Source organism: Strigops habroptila, chromosome 2 (assembly GCF_004027225.2).
Source record: "Strigops habroptila isolate Jane chromosome 2, bStrHab1.2.pri, whole genome shotgun sequence".
Classification (NCBI taxonomy): Eukaryota; Metazoa; Chordata; class Aves; order Psittaciformes; family Psittacidae; genus Strigops; species Strigops habroptila.
Genome location: NC_044278.2, coordinates 11800726 through 11825384, shown reverse-complemented (window position 1 = coordinate 11825384; position 24659 = coordinate 11800726). Strand labels below are relative to the sequence as shown.

At 42.8% G+C, this 24659-nt stretch overlaps 1 protein-coding gene across 1 annotated transcript in view; it reads right to left on the bottom strand.

Annotated features, from left to right (window-relative positions):
- Positions 1-3453: 3453 nt before the first annotated feature.
- The window catches only part of POLQ (DNA polymerase theta), a 54063-nt gene continuing 32857 nt past the window's right edge, over positions 3454-24659 (bottom strand). Inside the window, exons 17-30 of the mRNA XM_030472032.1 lie at positions 24412-24555; positions 23644-23840; positions 21939-22179; positions 20283-20476; positions 18499-18636; positions 16987-17161; positions 16387-16522; positions 14129-14247; positions 13302-13486; positions 12835-12946; positions 11372-11496; positions 9749-9902; positions 7093-7208; positions 3454-3915 (exon numbers count right to left, since the gene is read on the bottom strand). Of these exons, the coding sequence (XP_030327892.1) occupies positions 3802-3915; positions 7093-7208; positions 9749-9902; positions 11372-11496; positions 12835-12946; positions 13302-13486; positions 14129-14247; positions 16387-16522; positions 16987-17161; positions 18499-18636; positions 20283-20476; positions 21939-22179; positions 23644-23840; positions 24412-24555 (2150 nt within the window). The 3' untranslated portion in view covers positions 3454-3801. The remainder of the gene's footprint in view (positions 3916-7092; positions 7209-9748; positions 9903-11371; positions 11497-12834; positions 12947-13301; positions 13487-14128; positions 14248-16386; positions 16523-16986; positions 17162-18498; positions 18637-20282; positions 20477-21938; positions 22180-23643; positions 23841-24411; positions 24556-24659) is intronic.

The following is a 24659-nucleotide window of genomic DNA, read 5'->3' as shown; positions in this document are numbered from 1 at the left end:
TTGATATTGGCTGGTGTAGATCTCTTTTTTCTTTCAACACCTACTCCTAGATTCTTCATAGTGTTTCAAAGGTGCGTGGTTTATGGAAAGCCTTTGGATGGAGTTTACACTACTCACTCTCTCTTGGGAACACAGAAATGCAGCCACAGTTGCTGCTGGGGCAGGGATGGCCACCTCCCGCCCTCCAGCAGCTCACGCAGGGACAAAACCCAGACCCCAGCTCATGTTCCTGTGCTTTACTATAGGGAGCTCATGACGGCAGTACCAGCCCCAGCAATACCAGCCTTCTACCTGGGCTTCCCCACCAAAGGTGTGCCAGCACCCTTCCTGCCACTTCCACTTGAGGTTCAAAGCCATCAGCTACCAGCTGCACTCTCAGAAGGGCAGGAGTGAGCACGCTGAAGGGCACTTACCAACACCTTTGCGTTGCTCTGCCAGGAGAGGCTCAAAAATGTCAGCCAAAGCTTCCAGCTCCCTCTTTTCAGCTACGGATCTGCAGGAAAAGCTCCATGGCTCTCGTCCTGGTGAAACACAAACAACACGGGCAAAAGGTCCAGAACACATCCAATTACAAGTGTCATCATTTGTCACCTGCTTCTCTCCCACCACTGCCCAGCTACAAAACAGCGCACAGAGCACTTGCAGTGGGCAGGGGTAGAAGGAAAGCTGCAGCAGGAGGACCAAGGCAAAACAAGCTTGTGGTCCACATGTGAGGAAAAGGGCAGAGTAGCTGTATCAGACATCAATGGCAGGAGTTCCTGCCACTGAGTCTGGGAAAGCTCTGCCCCATACCAGCAGGCTGCATTGAAATCTGCAGCAGATGATAGAAACCGAATAGAATAAGGGTGCTCAGCAGTGCCAGGGGCTGCGCTCTCCCTGTGAGGAGGTGGGTCACACAGATTCACATGATGTGAAGATGAGGCGTTCCTGGTGACCCCCAGCCATCTGTCAGGACTGGCTGCCAAAAGAAATGGGGATGGGGTCCAGACACCCACCTGCTGGTGCAGCAGCCAGGCAAGGGCAGCACAGGGCACAAGGCAGGACGGGGCTGCAGCAGCAATTCCGTGCACACCAAGTGACAGGGCTGCATCACTAACCAAACTCCTGCCCCTTCCACAGCATCCGTCTGTTGTCTTCTCAGGCTGTGGGACCAGATGCCGTGCAGCACCAACCAGCAGGAGGCTGGAGCAGACTGCAAAGAGAGAAACAACACATAAACCAGCTGAGGAACAGAGAACAAACACAATCCAATGCATCCCAATCTGTCTGCAAGAAGAGAGTAACCTGCACTCAGGTTATTAGGTCCTGAACTAGGACAAAGCCCAGTTTCCAACTAAACACAGGCCCCAGCCCATCAGGGGTGGGGGAAGAGGAACCCACAGGCAAAGATAAGTAAGTGCGAGCAGCCAGCCTCCTACCACCTTCAGAAAACAACAACAGGTATTCTCCTGTGCACAGTCCTAAGCAGGGCCTCTGCTTTCCTGACCTAAGCCCTCCCCTGCTTGCTCTGTTCAGTCTCACTAATAGTTAAAGTCTAATCAGAATTAAGGAACATAAATAGCAGCAGTCAGGCAACAGCTCAGAACCAGTTCTAATATCATGACTCAAACACCACTGCTGCCTCGTTCGCAGAGCAGCGGCTACCTTTTATCTTCTCATTTGCTCCAAATTAGTGCTTAATTAAAATGAACTCATCGAGTTTGGTTAGCAAAATAACTTCAGGTCTGTGTCAATCCCTTATTGATTAGCATCACTGTGTCTAGAGAGCTTGTTGGGAAATAGATCCTTCTGAAACGCCACAGACGGTAGGCGGGAGGAACATGCTGTTATGTGCCAAATAACAAGCACATTCCAGCAGTGCCAGTGAGGCCTGAAATACAGCACAGGTGTGTCACTGCATGACACCCAGGGACAGGAAATCATGGGGCCATGTGAACCGATAATGAGTCCAACCCAGCAGCATCACAGGCAGAGCACACAAATGGTCAGACACCGGGGTGCCGGGGCTCAGCTCTGTTAATAACAAAAGCTTTAATAAGCTGAGCAAAGAAACAACTGTCTATCAACCAAGTGCTGTGGATAAAAAGCTCATCCATCCGGTGACAGATGTGGTAGAAAACCACAGCACAGAGGAGGCAGGAGGGAAACAAAACATCCCAATGTGCAGTGAAACAGGAAACAGGAAAGCAGGCCAGGTCTCTCAAGGCTGAGGAGGACAGTCAAGGCATCCTCGCCTGGGGCTTTGGCTCGATACCACGTGTTTGTTTTGCTGCACAATGGGCAGGTGGTGGATCAGAGTCCAGGATGTGGCCTTTTGTACACAGGCCTCATTAAGATCCTTTAAAACTCACCATGTTCTTGAAGCCTCGGTGCCAGGTACTTCTGATGTCGGGACAATAGCCGCGCCAGCAGTGCCGCCTTTGAAGTGAACAAACTCAAGCACTCTCTCAAGCTGTTGAAAGCCAAGTCTGCATCCCCTCAGATCAGGCTAAAAGGCAACTTCAAAAGTACACTTCTGAAAAAGGAGCCGGTAGAAGTTCAGAAATGAAAGAATAATTAGGGGCTTGGCAATTTCTCACAGGAGGCAAGAATGGAAAGACAAAGATTGCTTCTGTTAGGGAGGAACTGCAGAAGAAAGATGTGATAATATCATTAGAGGTATCAAGAAGCTGTCGGGAGGCACCTGTCCTCCTTTTCTTGGAACATACAAGAGCTACATGATGAGAATAACAGGATTCAAGGTCAGGCATTGTATGAAATGAACAAAAGCAGCTGGACTTGTATAACCATTGCAACCATGTGGAAGGGAAACAAAACCATGTGATGTGAGGTTCAGCCAGACCAGAAGGTGTTAGTGAGGAGAATAACACCGAATAGCAGCAGATGAATTCCCTGCAAGCTCCCTCCTTGCCCCCTCTTTTGAAGCACTTTATCCCAGCAGCCGGACTCAGCACCAAGCTCAGCTTGACCAGCCCTATCTCCCAGGACAGGGATGGAGTCAAAGGTGCTGAAGCAAAGCACGGGGGAAACCTGAGCAGTTGTTAGCAAGGCTGCCAAGAGGCAGGGTAGGAGGCTTCCCCAGGAGATGGCTCTCTGAATGAAGAACCACAGGTCACCCACCACCGCTCTTCTAAGGCACCAGACCTCACCATGAGGGTGTTCAAAGAGTATCCCTGTCAAGGCCAGTTTGCAAGGTAGCAGTAGGATGAATGATGGCAGTCAGTCACCAAAATGCTTTCCTCAAGGTCGGAGGCCAACCAAGCACTGGTTCCACACACTGTGAACGCTGCACAGCTGCTCAGTGAGAAACCCAGCCAGCTGGAAGGCCATTTCGGCACTTGAATATCATCAGTGAATTCAGTACAAAACAATCCCAGCAGAGGCCTGGAGAATCCAACATTCAGTGCAAACGTAGTGGCTTTTCTTTTTGCCCTAGACACGGTTACACACAGGAACTGCCAAATCATCTTTTAATAGAATAATCCAGCTCATTTCATGTGTAATACATTCATTTGGCATCGGGGTTCTGTTTTAAACAAGATCAAGCACATTTTAACAGAATTCATTTAAATCCTGTGCTTTTAGCAGTTATAATTTCACAGTTCTGTACATTCTCCACAGTGCTGCCTGACCTTTGAAGAGTTTGACTTGGTGAATTCATACCAGCTTCAACCACACGTCTCAGAAGGCAGCTTGCAACGACGTGGACAAACTCGGTACAGGAGGATGTCACCACACACAGGTCTGTCACAGGCACTGGCCCTGCCCAGTCCACGGCACACAAAACCACCCAATTCCACCTCAGAGCTCCAGGTCCTGCAGGTCTCCCCAGCTAGGTCCAATTTTCACTTTAACACTCAGCTTTACCGAGAGCTTGATGGCATTTTCCATCTCGTGCTTGACAATCTGTGCCACCTGTGAGAAAAGGCTGAATGTCAGATGTACACATCATGCAGCGCTCTGTTTGCCTGTCGATAGCTGGGCTGGCTGGACACCTGGAATCACCTCCTGCGTTTACTCACACTGACTTACCACCACTGGGAATGCAACCAAACATTTTGATCCCGATGAGGGTTTATGAATGGAGAAACTGTATAAAGCCAGTAACATTTTATGCAGCACAGAGTTGTGACTAATTCTGCACTGTTTAAGACTACTCAGAAACGTACTGAAAGCAAGGCACAAAACAAATAAATACACCAGAGGCAGAGAACTGTGTTCCTTCTCAATGTGTCGGCACAAAAGGCACTCTGAAGCACAGACTACAAACCCCTGGAAAAGCAGATCACATTCAATGCAGGGGCTAAAATACCACCCAGCTTCCCCCTCACTAATTTGTTGAGGCAACTCCAATGCTTGCTGCCCTCCAAGAGTCTTCCTAAGAAAACCCTCATTCCAGTATACACAGAAACAGAAGATATTTTTGCCTGCGACTTTTTGGATTGCAAGAGACCGGATTTCTTTTTTGCCTGACTGTAAATCCATGCCCCCTGGACCCACGTGGAATCCAGGCTGTCCTGGATTGCTTATTTGAATGAATCTTTCAATCTACACCCATCCCATGGAACCTTTCCACAACAGAGTGAAAAAGGCTTTGAAATTATATTGTGATTCCTCAGCTCAGCCACTGTGTCAGCACAGGAACTACTCGAGCTTTCTGACCCTTCCACACATCATAATACCCTCACAGGTACCCACAATCAAAATTCCTTCACAGTTTTTACTGGGGAATGGAGGAGGGGATTTGAAGAGATCAGAGCACAAGTGTTTACAACAGCATTAAGAATTAGGGGGAGATTTGTCTTCCGAAACCCTACGCCCTTACATACTGCATTTCAAAATGATCTTGATAACCTAGAAAAATGCTTTGAAATAGGATGTAATTCAGCACAGACAAGTACAGAGCAGAAAGAAGCAGGGTAGAAAACTGGGATAGAAATAATCTACTGTTCAAAAGTAGGATGAAAACTAACTGCCTGGGCAGGAAAAAAACCAGGGTTATCAGAGATTAAAAACTGAACAGGGCTTAAGCAAGGCACTGCTGTGAGAAAGCAAATGCAATTCTGCAACATAGAAAACGTTGCTTGTGTGACACACAGATCCATTCCCCACTCTGTTCAAACCACTCCAGCCATGCTCAAGTTCGGGGCCCAGTATTCCAAAGGAAACATGAACCATATGGAGGGAGATTCCCTGAGAACAGTTGCAGGTCCAGCGCTACCACCAGCAGGAACATCGGATGACGGCTGTTGCACCTACAACATGACAACCTGCGCAAGGCTCCTGGGGAAGCCGATGGGATGAGATGGGACATTCACCAACACCCTGACCTGGGGGGCTCAGGACTCTGAATTCCCTGTACATGAAGCAAACAGCATCACTTCCAGGGCTCTCAGCACTCAGCTAAAACATGCTTGGAGGAATACTGGTCATCTTAAAAACATACCTGAAATGCCACTGGGAATAAGGAAGCATTTTAAAAAGCATCTAGCCTTTGAATCCTAATCTAGTCCCTACCTTTTTGTTCCTAACCTGATTTGTCATTGCCAGGGTCAGCTCAACAGAGAGAAGGTCAAGCCTCCTTCTACCATCTTTGGCAATATTACAACAACCTTGCTTTTGTGATATGCTCTGAAAGCTCACTCTCTTCGCTTTGACGTTCTGCACAGACTAGGAAAGCTCTGATGCCCACGGCATTTCACACCTTCAGCACAAGAACAAACAGGTATTACCCCAGTGTGGTCTTTTTAGAAGAGGCAAGCTAGCTCACTGAGAGACTGCAAATGAAAAAAGAACACTCACTAGCATTGTTTCTCTTACAAACCATTTGTAAGGACAACCTGACCGACTTCCCTTCATGCCCTGTACATATAGGCTGTTTTAAGTGACTGCCCAGAGAATTTATGGACAGAAATATATCTGAAGGAAGTTAGAAAAGCTGCTAATAGTTGAAATTGTTAATAAAAAATGTAATACCATAAATCATAAGGAAATCCACTCAGTTGGCCCCAGTTCTTCACTGTGATAACTTGATGTCATTATCTAAAGACATAAAAGCCTATACTCAGGGGATTTCAGTTTTCTACAGAAGGAAATATAGGAGCCTTTTCATTTCTAAACCAGCCTGCCTGGATTGAAGCAGCAGATGTCTGAATGGAGCTGGCAAAATGAACAGAAGCTGGAGCTGAGATTCAAGAGCAAAATATTAAACCTTTTGTTCTTAATAAAATGTATTTTAAAAATATGCTCAAACCAGTCAGGTCTGCTGCAGGGCCCCTCAGATCAGGAGTCACTGCTTGCCATAAGGAAATAGCCTTTTATCATTAAAGATGTGTATGCACAGAACAGAGGCGGGGGAAGACATCCCCAAGCTATGGAAGCATACCCTGGGAGCCTTCCTGCTTTTGTGCTCAGGACTTGGGAAAACACTGAGCTGCCAAAATCCAGCTAAAACACTTGCTACTGAAAGCTGCCATACAGATACCACCCACCATGCCCAGCCATAAGAGTGCCTGCACGGTGGAAGAGCACACACAAAGACACGTATGCACAGTAAAGGTACCTTAAAGTCCACACAGCACATTTCTTACATCTACCATGCTGCTCCACAGCATTGTAACTCTCCTACCAGAAAGACAGGTAGTGTGGGAATGAGGAAACAAGTACTTGATGCACAGAATTCTCCTTTCCCTACACAGAGTACAAACCAGAGCTGTAACAACACATGTTCTGAGTTAGGCACCACAAGACTCAAGTGTAAACAAGGGAGGCAAAAATACCTCCAAACGAGGAAAACACTTCGCCCTACTCCTGCCACCGATATTAAGCGACTTCACTCATCGAGTCTTGCAGAGAAGTTGTACAAACTGCTGTTAGAAGCAGTAGAGAACTGCAGCCAATGGGATGGCTTAAGCCTAAAAATAAAGGGGTCAAGAATACAAACATCATTTTTCATCCAATTCAGCTTTGTTTTCAAAGACCTTTTAGCGCACAGCGAGAGGAGATCCAGGGAAGAGCAGCTGAGCCCCTAGAAGGTTTGTTTCAAACATCATAATGCAGTAGATAGCTGAAAAAGTAACTGCACAGCCATACCTGGATGACATCGTCCTCTGCAACTTCATAGAGGAGCTCATCATGGAGTTGGAGGATAAAGAAACCTCCGCTGATGGGATGTAACATCCCTCTGTTTCTCTTCCTCACTAGCCTTCCTACAAAGGTGAAGAGCACAGTTCATTAGATACCATTACGCAAAGGCATGTTTCTTGTATCAAAGAAACCTTCCACATTCCTAATGCTGAGAAAAAGAACTTTAAAATGAAAAAGCCTATGCCTACAGATAAAGCCACAAAGCAGTACTATTCTATCAATATTTGTACATCTACCGAGGGAAAAATGTTAATGAAAACATTTTAGATATAAACATTTCAACCTTCCATTATAAAGATATGAATCAGAACAGAAACAGGAGACAGTTGTGTCTCCTGAACCATCTGTTTAAAAAGCAAATTTTAAACAAAATCCTGTCAAGTTTAATCAGAAGTTAGTTTACAACATCCTCTCTGGCAATGAATGAGAATTCTGCTTTTCTTCCAAAACCATTTTAATGGCTGGTCTAAAAAGGCAGCGAGCCTCCTCCCAAATGCAGTTATCTGGAACTGTAGTTGCTACTCCTGATGAAAACAAGGAAAGCAAAAAGAGCAGTTTTTGAATAAACAAGCAGCTGAAAAACCCGTTTTGTCATTTGCCTGACAAAAATAAAGCAGAACAAACTGTTCCCTGGTGAAAGCTTTCTTAAAGAAATAAACAAACACAACCTCACACACGGAGCCTCAAAAGTTATTTATTTCTCAGGTTAGCTACCAGGAGGACTCCAGTTCACAACTACAGGGAGGGTTACACAGCATCATCAGTTCCTCACACAAGCCTCACACTGAAGCATCAATGTTGAGGAAGCCACATGATGCAGGGTCCTTCTCTGATGGCACCAGCATTTAAAACTTGCTGAAAGAGAATTTCTTCCAGTTCTTGAAAACAGCTAGTGTCAAAGGAGCAAAAACTGCCACAAATGCGTCTCCTCGCCTTCCTACAACTACCTGAGCAAAGGCCAGTAGCTGCTGCTCCTGGAAGGGATGGGAAGTTCTGCTAAGCACATGCCTTCTGCCCATAGCAGACCTCTGAATCTTGTCTCTCTAAAATAAAACTCCCTGATTAATTCTTTGGTTTACAAATCAGTATACAAATCAGGCTCAATATTCATATTAAGACAGCTTCATGTTTCAGCTGAAGCATAAGAACTATCAAAGAAATACAGCACTCCAACCCTTTAGTTGTCGTTCTAAAAATATATGACTGATGAACAAAACACTGTCTGTATTGTGCTAAAAAGAAAATCTTCGTACACTCCTCTGGGAATAAGGACCCCAGCACGGCTTTGCTATCTGCAGCCAGAAGAAATTTATGCTGATAAGTGCTTCATACAATACTCCTCTGGAGCCTCTGAACATCAAATTCCAAACTTGATTTTAACAAAAAAATGTATTTTTGGAACCTGAAGTTGTTCCATTCTATCTTTTCACTGCCTCTGAAGGCAGAATACCTGCTCAATTTCTCCTTCCTGCTTTTGAACAACTGTTTCAAACAATTGTTCAAAAGGTGGCATCACGGCCCATCTCACATATGAACTCCCACTGCCAACCCTTCCAAGATCTGCATTGAGGCAACTGGGGGTTCTGATCTGATCACAGTATTGGCTTTAGTTTGTGTGTTGAGCAGACATTCTCCCTACATATTTTCCCACAAGTGCCATAGATTGCAGTTTGTTTGTTGGCTTCATTTAGGTCAGGCCTTTTCATTTACATGAAAGATATTCTCATGTAACAAGAACATTTCCTTTTGCTTTGATAAACTGGGTAGGCTTCTGTTCCATGTACATAGAAATGCATGGTTAATATTGCAGCAAATATGCTTTTCCTCTTATTAGTACAACAACTTCTAATGGGACTATACCAATAGTTTTTTCAAGCTAAAAGCCACCACTTTACATGAAATGAAATGAACTATCCTTCGTTTTCTAAAAGGCACAAGCACAACAATGTTAGCAATGAGGTCTGATTCTCATGAGACCCCACTTGGAGTACTCTGTACAGTTCTGCTGTCCTCAACATAAAAAGGACATGGAGTTGTTGGAGCAAGCCCAGAGGAGGCCACGAGGATGATCAAGCGCTGGAGCACCTCCCCTACAAAGACAGCCTGAGAAAATCAGCCTGTTCAGCCTGGAGAAGAGAAGGCTGGGTGGAGACCTCAGCGAAGCCTTCCAGTATCTGAAGGGGGCCTACAAGGATGCTGGAGAGGGACTCTTCATCAGGGACTGTAGCCATAGGACAAGAAGTAATGGGTTTAAACTAAAACAGGGGAAGTTCAGGTTAGATATAGGGAAGAAATTCTTTACTGTGAGGGTGGTGAGGCACTGGAACAGGGTGCCCAAGGAATCTGTGGATTCACAGAACACACCCCATCCCTGGCAGTGTTCAAGGCCAGGCTGGACAGGGCTTTGAGCAACCCGGTCTAGCGGAAGGCGTCCTTGCCCATGGCAGGGGGTTAGAAATGGATGATCTTAAGGTCCTTTCCAACCCAAATCATTCTATGAGTCTATGTCCTCCACCCCTAGCCCAAAAGCCCTAGCTTTTTTGGTTTTGCAGGCAATTTGCTGAAGGTTTTGCCCTAGTGTGCAAGAAAGAGGTGAGCATACCAGTCTGATCTCTCTGGAGGGAGCTCTCCACATGTCCATGGGACTTGATCACAGAGGACAAAGCTTCCAGGCGCCTCTGAATGTTCACAGTGGCTGTTTTGACAATGTCTGCAGCAGATCCCTGAACAGTTGTATTCACAGCCTGTCGCTCTGCCTAAACAGAGAGAGTTGTTCTCAAAAGTCATCCCCAAAAATAAATCAAATCCAGCATGCCACTTGGACATCATTAAAAATAATAAATACATGGCCAAATATAGGCATAGGACACCCTCCAGATCCAGTTTGTTCCATCTGCCTGAAAGAAAGAGGTGTTACAGACTAGCTTCGGACAGAAAATTCTCCAGGTGACTGAGAGAAGCAGGATTCCCACAAATTTAAAATGAATTAATACCGAGGGTAATAACCTGCAAGAGTCACAAGCTACAAGATGGAGAAGTATATATACATGGCAACAGTTTCATCAGGAGCAGAAAAAACTCACAGTTCATCCAAGTACCATTCTGCCTATCTTCAAAACCATCAGGAACCAAAGGCAAGAAGCTGGACTTCATGGACGTTATAATAACCTGGTCTGCTGCACTGAACCCTGACTGCCAGTGCATTACAGCTGTGCAAAACCACACCAGACCAGTGTGACACAGTGGCATCTCTTTCCACACAAGAAAACTGTTAGATAAGAAAACGATATTCAGAGGTTCCTCTCTCTTTAATTAGAGCTGAAATGTGTGCAAAAAGTTATGAGGAAGCTGAAATGAAAGTGAAGATAATTCATTAACTGGTCTTCAATAGGATTTTAAAGAATAAATCAAAGTTGAACAGAAGGTGCATCTACAAAGCTTCATGCTGAAGTATCCTTCAGATTAAATAGTCACATTATCTCAAAAGTCTTTTGAAAGTCTCCTTGTTTCCCTTTCAACCACTTGGAGTACAACAAACTCCCCCAATTCCTCCCTCTTCCACTCAAGTCTTTATTTCCACATAACCTGATCCAGCTTCCTACTGAGAAGTATAATGCTTCCTCCCCACAGAAATGCGCCAGCATCTCCCCAGTGAGTCAGTTCACACTTACTGAAGTAGAGTTTGACACGTGTGTCCAAAATGACCTTGGAAAAAACTAATGCCAACGCAAAGGCATATATTAAGTAATTATTTATCTAACAAGTTTGTTTTTTCTTTGAGGGGAAATAAGGAACAAATACCAAAAAACATAGCACTTAAATGCCCTTTCTTGTTCAAGTGCTGACAGCATATAATATGCAAAGCCTGATGAGTGGGAGCAACTCAGCCTGAAGAGTTAAAGCACATCACTGCGTGGAGGCTTTTTAAAATCATGTCCACTTATTTCACTAAATTACTCACTCCAGTTCCAACGTGGGAGTTTTGAAGGGAGGTTAGCACATGATGACAGCTGTACACCCAGTCATAGAAGACTTGCGTCAAGCAGACCATGACAAAAGCTCTGTTATTCAAAGCACAACTGAGGAAACAATGAACTAAGTGAAAAGAGGAAGGTCATGACCAAGATGGCTCATAGACCCTGTAAAACCACAGTTAGATATGCAAAGAAATCCAATACTTTAAAAAGTTAATAAATAACTAGAACCTGTACTGCACTCAACATACATGAGCTTTACTGTAGGGGTTTGGATCTTTGATAGCTGGCAGGTATCTCCGTCTTCCCAGGATGGTCTGCACAAATCCATCTCTTCTGCAGCTCCTCACTGTCTCACTCAAGAATTTCTGAATCCCTGTGAAAGGAAAGAGAAAGTTTTCCCTAACACAGCTAATGTTCCGTACGGACTTCTCACTGGGGTCACTGAAAGCGGTCTGGGACACCCACACAGCACAAAGGTAGCTCTTTACATTTCCTAGACCATGTCAGTGGACAAGGGCACACAATCACTCATTCAGCCTATCTGCAGCTCTGCTGGGAAACCCAAGTAATACTTCTGAGGTGGAAGAGAGTGTGTAGTGTCAGGATATCCGGCTGTGCACAAGGACACAGGAAGTCCTTTCTGCACAGTGCCCAGGCACAGAGTAATACGTGTTTTACTGATAATTGAGAGGTCAGGACCCGGACCAGCACTGGAAAGACAAGTAGTAGGAAGGGGGTAAGTTGAAAGCAGAAGTCAAAGTCCTTGATGCCTCAGGCTGCCTGACTTCAGGCTGTGTCACTTCATATTCTAGGATGAAAGAAACTCATCCACCTGCACTTTGGAAGGGAAGGAGTGAATCCAGCAAGAGCATTAAAAAGAAACTTACGTGAAAGAAAGGCAAGATAGGGAAGAGCCCTTTTCACTGCAAGTTCAGGTAACAACCGTGCTGAAGTGGAAAAAGTTAACTTTAGACAGTTTCTTTCCAAGGTTTACAGAACATAAAATGTAAAAGGAGCTATTCAAGGTCAAGACTATGTCATGGTCAGCATGACCATTAGTCACTTCATTAGGTGTGTAATTTAGCGTGTCAGCCTGGCAATACACAGAAGTGAAAATTCATAAGAAGTGAAGTTAAAACATAAGGTAGGTTGCAGTTTGTGTGTATGCACATGTACAGAGAGGAAAGAAGCAGGAAGTCATTTCTAATGATCATAAAGGACAGACTATCCAGAAATTACTGGAGACTAAGCAGACTCTTAATAGGACACCATTTCTCAGCATCCATCTCCTAAAGAAACAAAGCAGAAGACAAGAGTAGAGAGAAATGGTCATCTTTAAAAAGAAGTGTGGTCTAAAGCTGTACTGCAAATCCTTTGAAGCTGTGTGTTTTAGTAAGGAAAAGTGTTTCTTATTCAGAAAGTTGAGAGCTTTAGAAGGAATCCCCAGAGTTTATTAATGAATAAAAAAATCCCCAACAAAATAATGACTGTAAGGAAGGAGGAAGGGACAAGGTCCTAAAGATGAATAAAACCGGAGTGTACAGTAAAACACTATGGAGTAACAAACTCTGTGTTCATGCACTAGATTTTTCAAAAGAGAGAGGAATAATAGAGGGTTGAGACAAATTTAGGATTTGAAGAGACATGGAGAGAAGGGATTAAAAACAACCAGCACCATCACCACACAGCTCCCAAGCAGCCATATCCAAACCTGTGTATCTCGACTTGAAGGATTCAATGTAACTGGCAGCTTCATTTTCATCAATTCCCATCTGCTCGCCTAAAGATTTTGCTCCTATTCCGTAGATGATTCCATAGCAAATCTGCCAGAGGACAGTGTGAAGAACCACAACCATATGGTAAGTCATGCAGAGAAAGCAGAGCCAAATCAAAATGTGATTCACTGGAGGACAAGCGTATGGGAACAAGGGCAAGCATTCAAGAAGAGACACTACCTCTGAGTGGAAGCCATTCATACTGCTTTTCTCCACCTTCATTCCCCAAAACCCAGACAGTTCCAGTTGAAACGTACCAAGAGTGGGGCGACATACAAAGCAACTACTGACCAACCAGGGCTGAACTCAAAAAGAAAGCCATTCTATAGTGACTGCCTGATGTTTTGAACACTGAATCTTCCTGGCAAGAAAACTGCTGTTGATTTTTATTCCTAAAATTTACCTGTTTAGCTTGTTGCCTGGTCCTGTCTCCAACAGCTTCAGGATCAATCATTTTCCATTCTGCTGCGATACTCTTAAAGACATCAGTACCTCCGTTCAAGGCTTGAATGAGTCGACAGTCACAAGACAAATGAGCAAGGATCCTCAGTTCAAGCTGAGAGTAATCAGCAGCCAATATTAAGCCACCTGAAGGCAAGAAGTTAGCAGAAACCATTATTACATAAATTACTCCAACAACATTCCAACCAACGTACCAGAAAGCAAGACTGAAGTTGTCCTTGCACCTTCTGCTCTGAAAGTTTTCCACAGCCATTTCTATCGGACAAAGTTTTCCTGTTTCCCCAATGCCCAAGTAGGCCTGCTTTCCATCTAGCTCCTCCATCTAGAATCCATCAAAAACACACAGACAAGTACCCATTCAGGTGTCTGTGTAAAAGTGTAACACCTCATAGGAATGATTGGCACAGGGATCAGACCAGCAGACTTGTACTGAGTCAGGGCAGGCAACATGAGAACTTAAAATTGGACAGAAAGGACACAGTTTGTGTACTGAGAGTTATCTAAGCTATCTCTTTAAAACCAGGTATTCTTAAAGAGGAAATGAAGGTGTGAACATTTGAATTATAACATTTGAATACCTTCCCCAACTGAAACTCTATCCTTTACAGTCTTGTGCAAAATTTTGAGGGCATGCTAACTACTGCATTAGTTTTCCAAGGAGGCTGCTCAGTCAGATATATACTGTCATCAATTCTTTACTCTTCATTAGGTCTAGGATATTTTGTTATCTATATTCTTAACAATTACAGAGCAGGATCTGGGCAGTACCTGGGAAGGGAACAAAAGCATGCCTCATGCTAACAGAAAATGGTATTCCTCTTTCTTTGGATCTGTCTTCAGCTTGAACCTTCAGGCCATTAGGCACAATACTGGAACGCTTTCTGTATCTGTGGAGACAAAGAATGACTGTTCTTCACCAATTTCTAAAACATTTCAAGATGCATAATCATTTTTGCTACAAAGAATCAGTGAAAACAAGTGAGACAGTAGCCTCTATTCCACTCTTGTGGACAATCCCTACCTACGTATGAGCATGAGGAAATTGGACAGAGACCACATGTTTCCTGAAGACATGTGGTCTGACCACATGTCTTCAGGACAGAGACCTGAAGGGATTTGCTGACTCTGGACAGATTTAGGGATAAATCTTTCTTGTACTATCAGGGCTTGGTCCAGAAATTGGATAATTCCACTTCAAAACAGGTAAGATGAAAGGCCCAGACCTTTCATCTTACTCATCAGGCCCAGACCTGATGAGTGCCTAATCCTAGAAATTCAACGCTCCACCTTGAGTGCCAAGTCTTCTCTCAGCCTCATTCTCATAAGCAAAATGCCTACAACAGCCCATACCTAGCAGAGAGAAAAACTCCCCCACAACATCAGCCTCATGACTGTTCACATGCATGTACAAACACACACCAGTAAGCCTGTAAAAGCAGAGCAGAAGTAGCAGAAGATATGCTCACCAAACACTGCACATTTCCTCTCTACCAACTGAGCAAAAAGTTGCCCCAAAGCAACTTGATTTTCTTGTGCAGGAGGGTAAAAAAAAGTATCTCTGAGAACAAGACTAGTGTCAACAAAGCACAGAAAAAGGCATCGTGTTCTCTTCCCTTGTGCACTCCCTTTTCTTCTTGTACCTTGTCATTCCAGGGACAGTGGGGATCAAGGAGATGAAAGATATAGCACAAAAATCAGACAAATATATTATCAAAAGAAATAAAGATGAGGGACAACATGTGGGAACTGTAGAGACTCACACTGTCCAGGATAGGCTCCCAATTTAGTTGAATGAATAAGGGCCTTATACCATGACTTAATTTAGCTACACTCCTTTGGTCAGAAGCTTTTTACAAGAGGAAGGAGTAATAATGGTAAGATAAAAGACAGTCTGGACCAAAGTTTGGAAGGCCTATTAGACTTAGGCTGCATGACAGCTTCTTTTGTGCCAGCAGTTCTTTCTGTGCCTTTACGACTGCCCATTTTCCTAACACTGTGGCTGCTTGATTAAGGAATGTAGTCCCAAGAGCCAGCCTGAGAAACAGACCTCTCTTAACATTCAGCAAGCACTCCATTCTTTTTAGGGTCTGCTGCTCTTCAGAATCCAACCCACTCCCCAACCATCCTGCAAAGCTGCTGCAAGCCTTAGCACTGCTAGACAGATTTCCCAGAGCAGCATTTCTGCCTCCATGGCTGGGCCTGGTTCTTCTGAAGAGGGATGGACAAGGTCCTGCTACTCCTGCGCTCTCTTCTCATGATCTTTTCAAATTTCTCATATCTTGCTATGGGAAAGAAGATGATGAGTCACTCAGGTGAGACATGTGGGACAAGAACTTGAACAGAAAGAGAAACTGAAAGGACAGAAAACCACCACTAAGTCTGATGCCCCAAAGCTCACAAGCTAGCTGCTAAAAGATCCATTGATATTTCATCAGCAATTCTTTCCACACAACTGTTTAGGCACTGGCATGTAATCCTGTCAAACCAGGGCATTTGGTTAACAGAAACCAGATTTAGGTATCTCTTTCTGCTAACCTGGTACCTTTTGCAGGATCATTAATACAAATCAAATTATTAACAAAGAATGAAAAATACATTCACCAATGTTCCCTTACACAGGGAGCTGCACAGCATAAAAGAGAAATTTCCTTCTGCTTCTTCCACAATATCCTATCCTCTTCCAGAGTAGCTCTTAGAAAGTCAAACAGAGCCTAACATCAGTTTAGTTCCTTTTCAGACTCAGGCTTTCCATCCAACAATTGGAAGCATAATGCTAATCTCACTGTAGGGTTTCATAAAGGATTTCAAAAAGCAAGTGGCTGCATGGTACCACATGCTGTTAGCATTATTAGGTATTTCATGTATCACTGATTTTTAGGTATTTATTCCTTTGAACCTGTAAGACAAACACTGAGGAACAAGTCACACTGACATGACAGCAGCCACAGGTGAACTCACAAAAGAGAAATTTGACAACCACATTAAGATCAGAAGAGTAGGCAGAAGCTTTGCCAAGATCCTCCTACCTGGCCCCAGAAACAGCACAAGAATTAACATTTCCATGGGCTTGGGAGGGTGGGCTTTCTTCAACCACAGTTGGCATTTCAATCTCAAAATCTTTTGGCACGTTCTGGATATTTGGCTCTGTGAAGGTTATTCGACCTGAGAAGGAAGACAAGGGAGAACTAAGGGTCTGAAAGAAGTCTCTCTAACTTAACACAGCTGAACACACATTTGCGTCTCCATAAACCAAGTGGCAGGAGGGCAGGACAGGACATGACCACTGAAAAAACTGAAGGAAAAATAATTTGGATTGAATGGCCTTGAGGTGGTTCCCCTGCAGCATTTCTGTAGCACTAATAAGAAACTCCCAAATCCAGAAGATCTTCTGGGGTCAGAGATTTACGTGCTAATATATGCAAGAAATTAATAATACTGCTCTGTGAACACAAAAGCTATTTTAACACACCTATACTTTCAAATTTACATCAAATGTGTATTTCAGTATTTTCATTTGGTTTAAGTAGAGCAGGCTTGATTTTAGATCTTTTCCCGTTGGAAAGCTGCCTCACACACACAAAAAAAAAGAAAAATCATTAAGAAGGATTATACACACTTTTCTTTACCTGTAGCTGTGTGAGTCTGTGACACCGGATATATCCTTTCCATTCCTAATGCAGAATTCAATCGCTTTTCCCTCTGCAGTGGGAACACCACTTTAGTAATGGCATTGTTGATCCTCCTCCATTCCAGTATCAGCCCTGGCAATGGGTGAAGTTTCTTCAATTTCTCCAGAACATCCTTGTGGGGAGAAAAGAGCGCAACTAAAATCAACTGCCTTTAAAGCTTCACTTAGAAAGTTTCTGCAAGGAAAAAGTGACTCCTTCACCCACAGTGAGCTTCGAGTGTCACTGCCTTAAAATGAAATGGATATCCCCTCCGTTTATGCCACCTACACCTGGGCAATCAAAGCACCAGGAGACACAGCTGCAGTTTTATTACACAATCACTTCTCTTTGGACTTTAGCATCCTCATCACCACTTTTAGTCTGCACCAACCAATAAATCATGTGAAATGATCAAATAAAGCATCACTTGCCATAGGTCCCCTACGTTGTCTCCTCTTGCTCAGTGTTAATGCTTCTCCTCCAACTTCTTCTGTATTTTTCTCCCTGCTCTCTCCTATCCGTATACCAGGAACATACAAAATGAAGCCCTTGACCATGCTCCTTGAAAGACAAAGCTGATCACTAGCAATCAAATCCTTTCAGTTCGATCAGAGTATGAAGGGACTAACAAGAATTTCAAAAGACAGTGGCACACAAACAACTCAAAATAACCTCAGCCTTCCATATCACAAAAGGAGGACTTTGCTTCTTGCTCTCTGCTCTGCCACCACCACTGCACTCACTTCATCACTGCCACTTGAGCTTCAGAAATCAATACTTGTCTTCCAAGCACTGACTACATTGAACAAGGGGAAACTAAGAAAACAACACAGATTAATGAGTCCTGAAAACAGGTAACACATATATCTGCTAATATCACTTGTCTGGCAAGAGAACTCATTAGCTTGCAGCAATTGGTACTAACGCAGCTCCACAATATTTATCAACTAGCAAGTATGTCAATAGCCTTCACATATGTACAAGCTTTTGATATACTAAATTTGATAAGCCATCAGATCAGCCATTCTGAAGACAAATTTTCTAAAGTACAAAATACAGATATGGTACTGTCAGGCAGGGAAAATACTGGATTTATCACCATGGTATTTAAGTATCTTTCAAGCTGATGTTGAAAAATTCTTCTACTATTGGTTTTACAAAATTATTGTGCTATTTTGGTCTTACATGTGGTTTGGAAAATCAAATTCTGCCTGATTTATTCTTATTGAAGCCTGCTATTTATAGTCATGTCCTCACTACACTCAGGCTTTAGGAGACTAGGAAGAGCTAATGGCAGCTAGCAGAGAAGGCAGAATCCAGTTTGAATTTCCAGTGGTAACTGGAGGAGCAAAAGGCAAGTACTATTTACTTTCATTTAAGTCAGCATACCCAATTCTGATGGATCCAAGCAGCAAATGTGTGAAGCAAGAGGGAGTTATTTGTACAGACCACAGCTCGGCTTTACTGTACCTTAGTTGTACTGAACTGCTTGCTTAACCTAAGCCTGTTTCCCTTAGCAGTTGTTCTTCTAGTGTAACCCAGAGTCTTCTTGTTCCCTTGAGCCTTCACATCTCCATTTTGTGGCAACTTCAGCTCCAGGAACAAAACCTGGAAAAGGTGAGCATTTCCTTTCAGTTTCTGCATGCAACACCCAGGAGAACACAAAAAACAACCAAGCACTGAAACAACAGACACTGGTTCTAACCACAGGACAGGATGAAGTCTTCAGGTAATTAAAAAGCTGATGAAGGATCTCTGCCATCACCATCATTCCTTCTTATTTTAATTAACTACAAAATGGAATCTAAAACTCTTGTTTTCTTAACACTTTGAGGTATGTTTTCAGAAAAGGTAATTACCTCCATCCAATAAGTAAGGTTACTGCTTGACAGGCAACCATAATCAAATGTGATGGTAAGATGACTAAAAGTGGAAAGAACATTGGTGAAAAAAAGAAGTGTTAGTAGGGAGCAGGCTTCAGAGCCACAGGAATGGCATAGGAGGAGGTGGGCACAAATATAGAATAGCCAGAATATTAATTTTCCTAAAACACTGCCAAGAACTGGAAAATGAAGTATCTGCTCGCTTAGTGACAGACAGAACATGGGTCTTCATTTTGCATTTATGTAGCATTATACACTATTTAGCAGCGATTGTGTTGCATTTCACAGCTGGCAGAAAGGAATAGAAGCAGCAGAAAGGAACAGAAGGTTTTTAATTCCTCATCTATAGAGCACAAAATTTGTACTGATGCAAAATTAGAAGGGTAAAGCTCTACTAACCTACACAAGATACTTTACATGATTCCACATGGGAAACAAGCTTCTGTAGTTCAGAGAATAGCACGTCAGAGAAAACTTTCCTTCCCCTTCCCCATGAGGAGGAGTGAAATTGCAGCCAAGCGTTATCTCAGGAGTTCCAACTCGCACTACTGTCACCGAGCAAAACTTCTGCATTTGCAAAAAGGGAGAATTATTTCTGTGGAACTTCTTTTAGGGGTGGCTGCTTGCACATTTTGACTACTTCCATATGAAGTATAGTCCCTCAGGAAGCAATTAGTATATAGAAAAGAAAGAAATGGAGGAAAAAGCATGCACAGCAATTAGAATCTATTCTTATGGTTCCATGTACATAATGTAATGTACATTAAAAAGTATATAGTAAAGTCCTTCAGGAATAAATGCATTGCTAATTTACACAGAAATCTGTTTCTCAGGCTTTAAAAGAAATCAGTTCTATACCAGTTCTTAAAAACAAACAGTAGTTGATTCAGAACTTTCAAAACAGTCTTTCCTCCTCTTTCATGGGTAATAATGCAACTTATTCTGTACCATTCTTCGACTCAAACTACGTGATATCACATCACATCTCATGTGGAGAACACTGGTATTGCAAAAAAACTTTTCTAGTCCCTCACCATTCACCCAAAATATTCTAAAAGGCATTTAACTGTCAGATCATCTCATGCACCATGAGAAGCCCAGGTCCTCTCAAACATGCTTATTCCCACTTGTTTTTTATTTCCAACATGCTTACTTCCAAATCAGAATGATCAGTAACAAGTAGGAGACAGCGAGCATCTTGCAAGCTTATCATGAGCATAAAGACAAATCAGCTTCAGCTCTGAGCAGAATTCAGTTTGTGTTTTGTCTTTTCTCGATATGCTGTCTGCCCGAGAAGGCTTTTTACTGAAGTCGAAGCAGAAGCCTCTTGGAAGCAAAAGTTCTCCCTCTCCTGCCCTAACCCTTACATACCTCTGCAATGTCATCAGGGCTGGTCAAGGAGAAGCTGTGGCCTGCCAGCTGATACGCCTTGGTCTCAATCTCACTCAGTTTAGCTTGCATGACTTGTTTCTGGGTTTCATATGCTGTTGTGCTAAAGCCAATGCCATTCAGCTCCAGCAGAGCCAAGCAGTAATGGGTGGGCATCTCCACTTTAGAAAATACATCTGTAGTAAGTAAAAACCCCAAGAAAAACTTTTATAACCACAAAAACAGATCAACTGCAGATAACAGATTCATTTAAAATAAACACAACTGGGGAATCTCAGGTTTTTAGATCCTGAATGTCCTGACATGCTGAAATACTTCAATATAGATTTAGTTTAAATACTTTTGTTTCTGGAATATTTCATAGTAAGAAATATTTCATAATAAGAAGTATTCCAGAACTTTTTATCACAAAAATATTTATGAGAATAACAACTTCTGCCTTTTTTTTTTCCCTAAGAAATACACATCTCTTTGTATTATCAACATTTTATAAACCACAGACACGGTTAATATAAAGCTTTCCAACTTGATACACCTCAGAGGAGCTTCCAGTGTCTGAAGGGAGCCTACAAGGATGCTGCAGAGGGACTCTTCATCAGGGACTGTAGTGATAGGACAAGGGGTGATGGGTTCAAACTGAAACAGGGGAAGTTCAGGTTGGACATAAGGAAGAAGTTCTTTACTGTGAGAGTGGTGAGGCACTGGCACAGGGCGCCTGTAGAAGTGCTGAATGCCCCATCCCTGGCAGTGTTCAAGGTGAGGTTGGACAGAGTCTTGGGTGACATGGTCTCATGTGAGGCGTCCCTGTCCATGAGGGGGTTGGAATTGGATAATCTTAAGGTGCTTTCCAACCCTAACTATTCTATGATTCTATGATTCATTCCACCACCCACATCTTTTAAAAATGTTCTAAGGTCTAATTGTCACCATCAGAAATGATGTGGTAAACTTGCAAGGCTTCAGTAAGACTGGACCCTCATATTAGGCTTTGGATACAATTTAGGGGAAACAATCCTAAAGGCCAGCAATAGTCATGTGCTTTTGGGATTTCTTCTTCTTGTTTGCTTTTAAACAGAGACAAGCACTCAGCAAATATTAGTGTAAACACACTGGATCATTCACTATGGGATCAAAAGCTTCGTGGATGCAACACATACATGGCAAACAATGCTACGTGGGCAGGCAAGAAGCAAGAAATCTCCTTTGGAAAACATCTGAGGATTTTAGGAATTGCTTCTGACAATGAAATGCAAAAGGTTTTTGAAAATTTTCATGAGAAACTGTAGACAGACCCCTAAGTCCCCTCAGAACGGCCAGAGGGCTCACCTGGGACAAAGAGATCAGCTTGATTCAGAGACTTAAAGTAAGACTCTGCAATTGCTTTAACCAATGGAACTGGTGGATATTTGGGATGTAAAAAATTTATTTTAATATAAAATTTAATTATTTGGGGTTTTCTTGACAAAACAGATGTACTTCCAAGAGAAGATCCCTCTTTTCTCTTAAAAAATGAACATTTTGCCACAGAATACACATAGAGAACTTCCAAATCTCCTCTCTTCACTGATCATTCAGCCTGTGGTAGGACAGCTACCTTTACCCTCCATCTTTGCCCCCAAGTGGAGGAGCTCTCTTTACCTGTCAGATTCTCCTTCTGTAATTCATTATGGAGCTGGTTCATGACATTGAAGCAAAGCACAGACTCTATCGCCGCTCTGTACCGCCCAGAATGATCTCTGCTGGCACTAAGCCCCAGGCTCTGCACCCCTTGGCCGGTGCCCACCCCTTCCAGTAGACGTAGCTCGCTGGGGAGAAAGTTGGTCACCATGTTGTGAAGGGTACGTTCCTTAGAGCCAGAATCAAGCAGCCAACATGCAACCTTAAGAAAGGAGACCTCCATGAGACCTTTTTTCCATTTTAGTCCTCACACAATGTAACTATTTAAGTGTGGGTTAATGCAAGGTCATAGTGCAGATTATTTTGACTTCCTTTGGCAGGCAGACTGGCATAATTTGCGGAAAATTTACATGATTTCAGATAAAACCTTCAATAGGGCATAAGTCACTGAAAAGCTTCATTCTCACTCGAAGTTAACTGCACATTTGCAAACCTTATCCCCTGTCGACTAAACACATATAGAAGTGTTGCCCTGACGCTTTTTTCACGTATTAAAACCTAACACAAAAGAGATTAAATATGAAAATCAGAATCAAAAACATGTTTAATCTGAAAACTGACTTTGTAAAAAGCAGAACTTGCTATTGATCTGGAATATTAGTCAAGCTGAGCTCTCCTATGTTTTGCACATCAGCACTAGTACCAAGAATTCTACTGGGCAAATTTTAGTCATGGTGAGCCTCATACCTCGCACTGTCTTCAAAGCTATTTCACCCACAGCTATATCTCAATTTCTTGTGTCAAAATAGGATGAAACATAGGTTTCTGCACTGTCTCTACCATGCAAGCAGAAGGTAAAAACCATATGTATATATATAGGGTGGCAGGAGGGTGAGGATGTGTATATTCATTGCATCACTAAAATGACCAAATATGAATATGACTTAATTTAATAAACAGTGCAGGGAAAGGTGCAACTTTTATTGCTCTTTAATGTTATCCTAAAAATATGTGTCGGTATGAAAAGCTAAGTTTGTTCTTGTGTTGAATACCTTAGCTACTTACCTGCAGACTTTAATACTGCCATTCTGCTATCCAGCCCAAGTGTGATACAAGCTTTTAAAATCAACACTAGAAAATTCGATGCATCTACAGCATTTCCTAACAAGGACAAGAAGGTGCTTTTACCTCTTTCTAGTGTTTCATTTGAGCTACAAACGGTAACCAAACCTTTTGAAATTACATGTAAACTTTGTTTTGTTTTGAGAAAATAGTGGTAGCAAGGTGGTTCCCACTCATAGTGGGCAACTCTTTGCTTACAAAGTCTTCTGCTGTTAGAATCAATAACTTGACCAGAAGCTCTTCTGCCATTTCAGTCCCAGGCTTCTTATTGCAACAAAAGAAGAGGCCAGCCCTGTCCACTGGGACATGGGAAAGATTTAGCCTCATCCTCCCCACACAAGCAATCAAGTGTGAAAGACAAATGTGTTAACCTATCAGTGAACCTGCCCTGTTTCTCCTGCTGGCACCATGAACACAAATAGCAGAAGTCTTCTCTAAATAGTTATAGATTTCCCACCGGAAGAAAATGTCACTAAGCCTCCTGAGAGGTGTGAATATTCAAATCAAAATGACAGAAGGAACATACCAGAAGGTATTCCTGTCTTTCCACTTGTGTGTTTAAACTAGTAGTTTTACCCAAGCTAAATTTCTTAATCCTGCAAACCTTTGGGTCCTCAAAACTTCCTTCCAAGGAGATGCCACAAGCCATCAGCAGAGTCTTGTAGTGTTGAATAAAGTTATACATCACAAGTGAGCGCTCCTGCTGGGGCTTCTTCTGCAGGTACAGCTGCAGATGATGCAGTCTTTCTGTTACAGACAGGTTTTTGTCCAAAGGCGGCGGTGCCAAACTCATACTGATTTCTAAGGCAGGAAATACAAGCAAAAATCATCTTTTTACCTACTGCGTGATAAGAAAGGCAAGAGAAGAATCTTGAATGCAATCACCTAAAGCACAAAATCTACCGTTGGACTCTGAACACATAACAATAAATCTATATGGATATTACATATTTTATCAAACCAGACCAGGCTCTGAAAACAATGTGCTGTGTCTGTACTACCAAACATGAGGCTACATAGCACAGACTGGGTTATATTCAGCATTCTAGTGTCATATTTGTTCTGGAGACCAAAAATTGGAAGAGGTTGAAAGAGAAAAGCAAGTAAGCTAAAAAGAACATGGGAGTAAGCTAACATTTTAGCCACATGCATGCTCAGCAGTCCGGTGCTTGAGCCAATTACCTGGCCTTATATAGCAGCATGTTGAAGAGTGTTCAAAACTTAAGACTGCTGAATAATCTAGCTAAATTACTCCGTCACACAACTGAGCTGCACTTGGGACACTCAAAACAATTCCAAGAACCTATCTACTGAAGGTATTTTCTTGACATGCAGGGTCAGGTAACACAGTGCAGCCTGTCCACTCACTTACCAGTCTGGTCTTCTATCTGCTGCAAAGAGATATAGTAGGCATCTTTTCCACCCCAACATACTGCCAGTCCAACTACCAAGATGTCTTCAGAGCCTTGGACAGGAAACCCGTCATCTTTAACTTGCATCCACTGAGGAGAACTTGCTAAAGAAATCATTAAGTTACAATTATAAAATGGCATCCATAAATACAGAAGAGTTTGGATCCGGAATAACATCCAGTTAAGCCTAAATTTCTTATTTTCATTT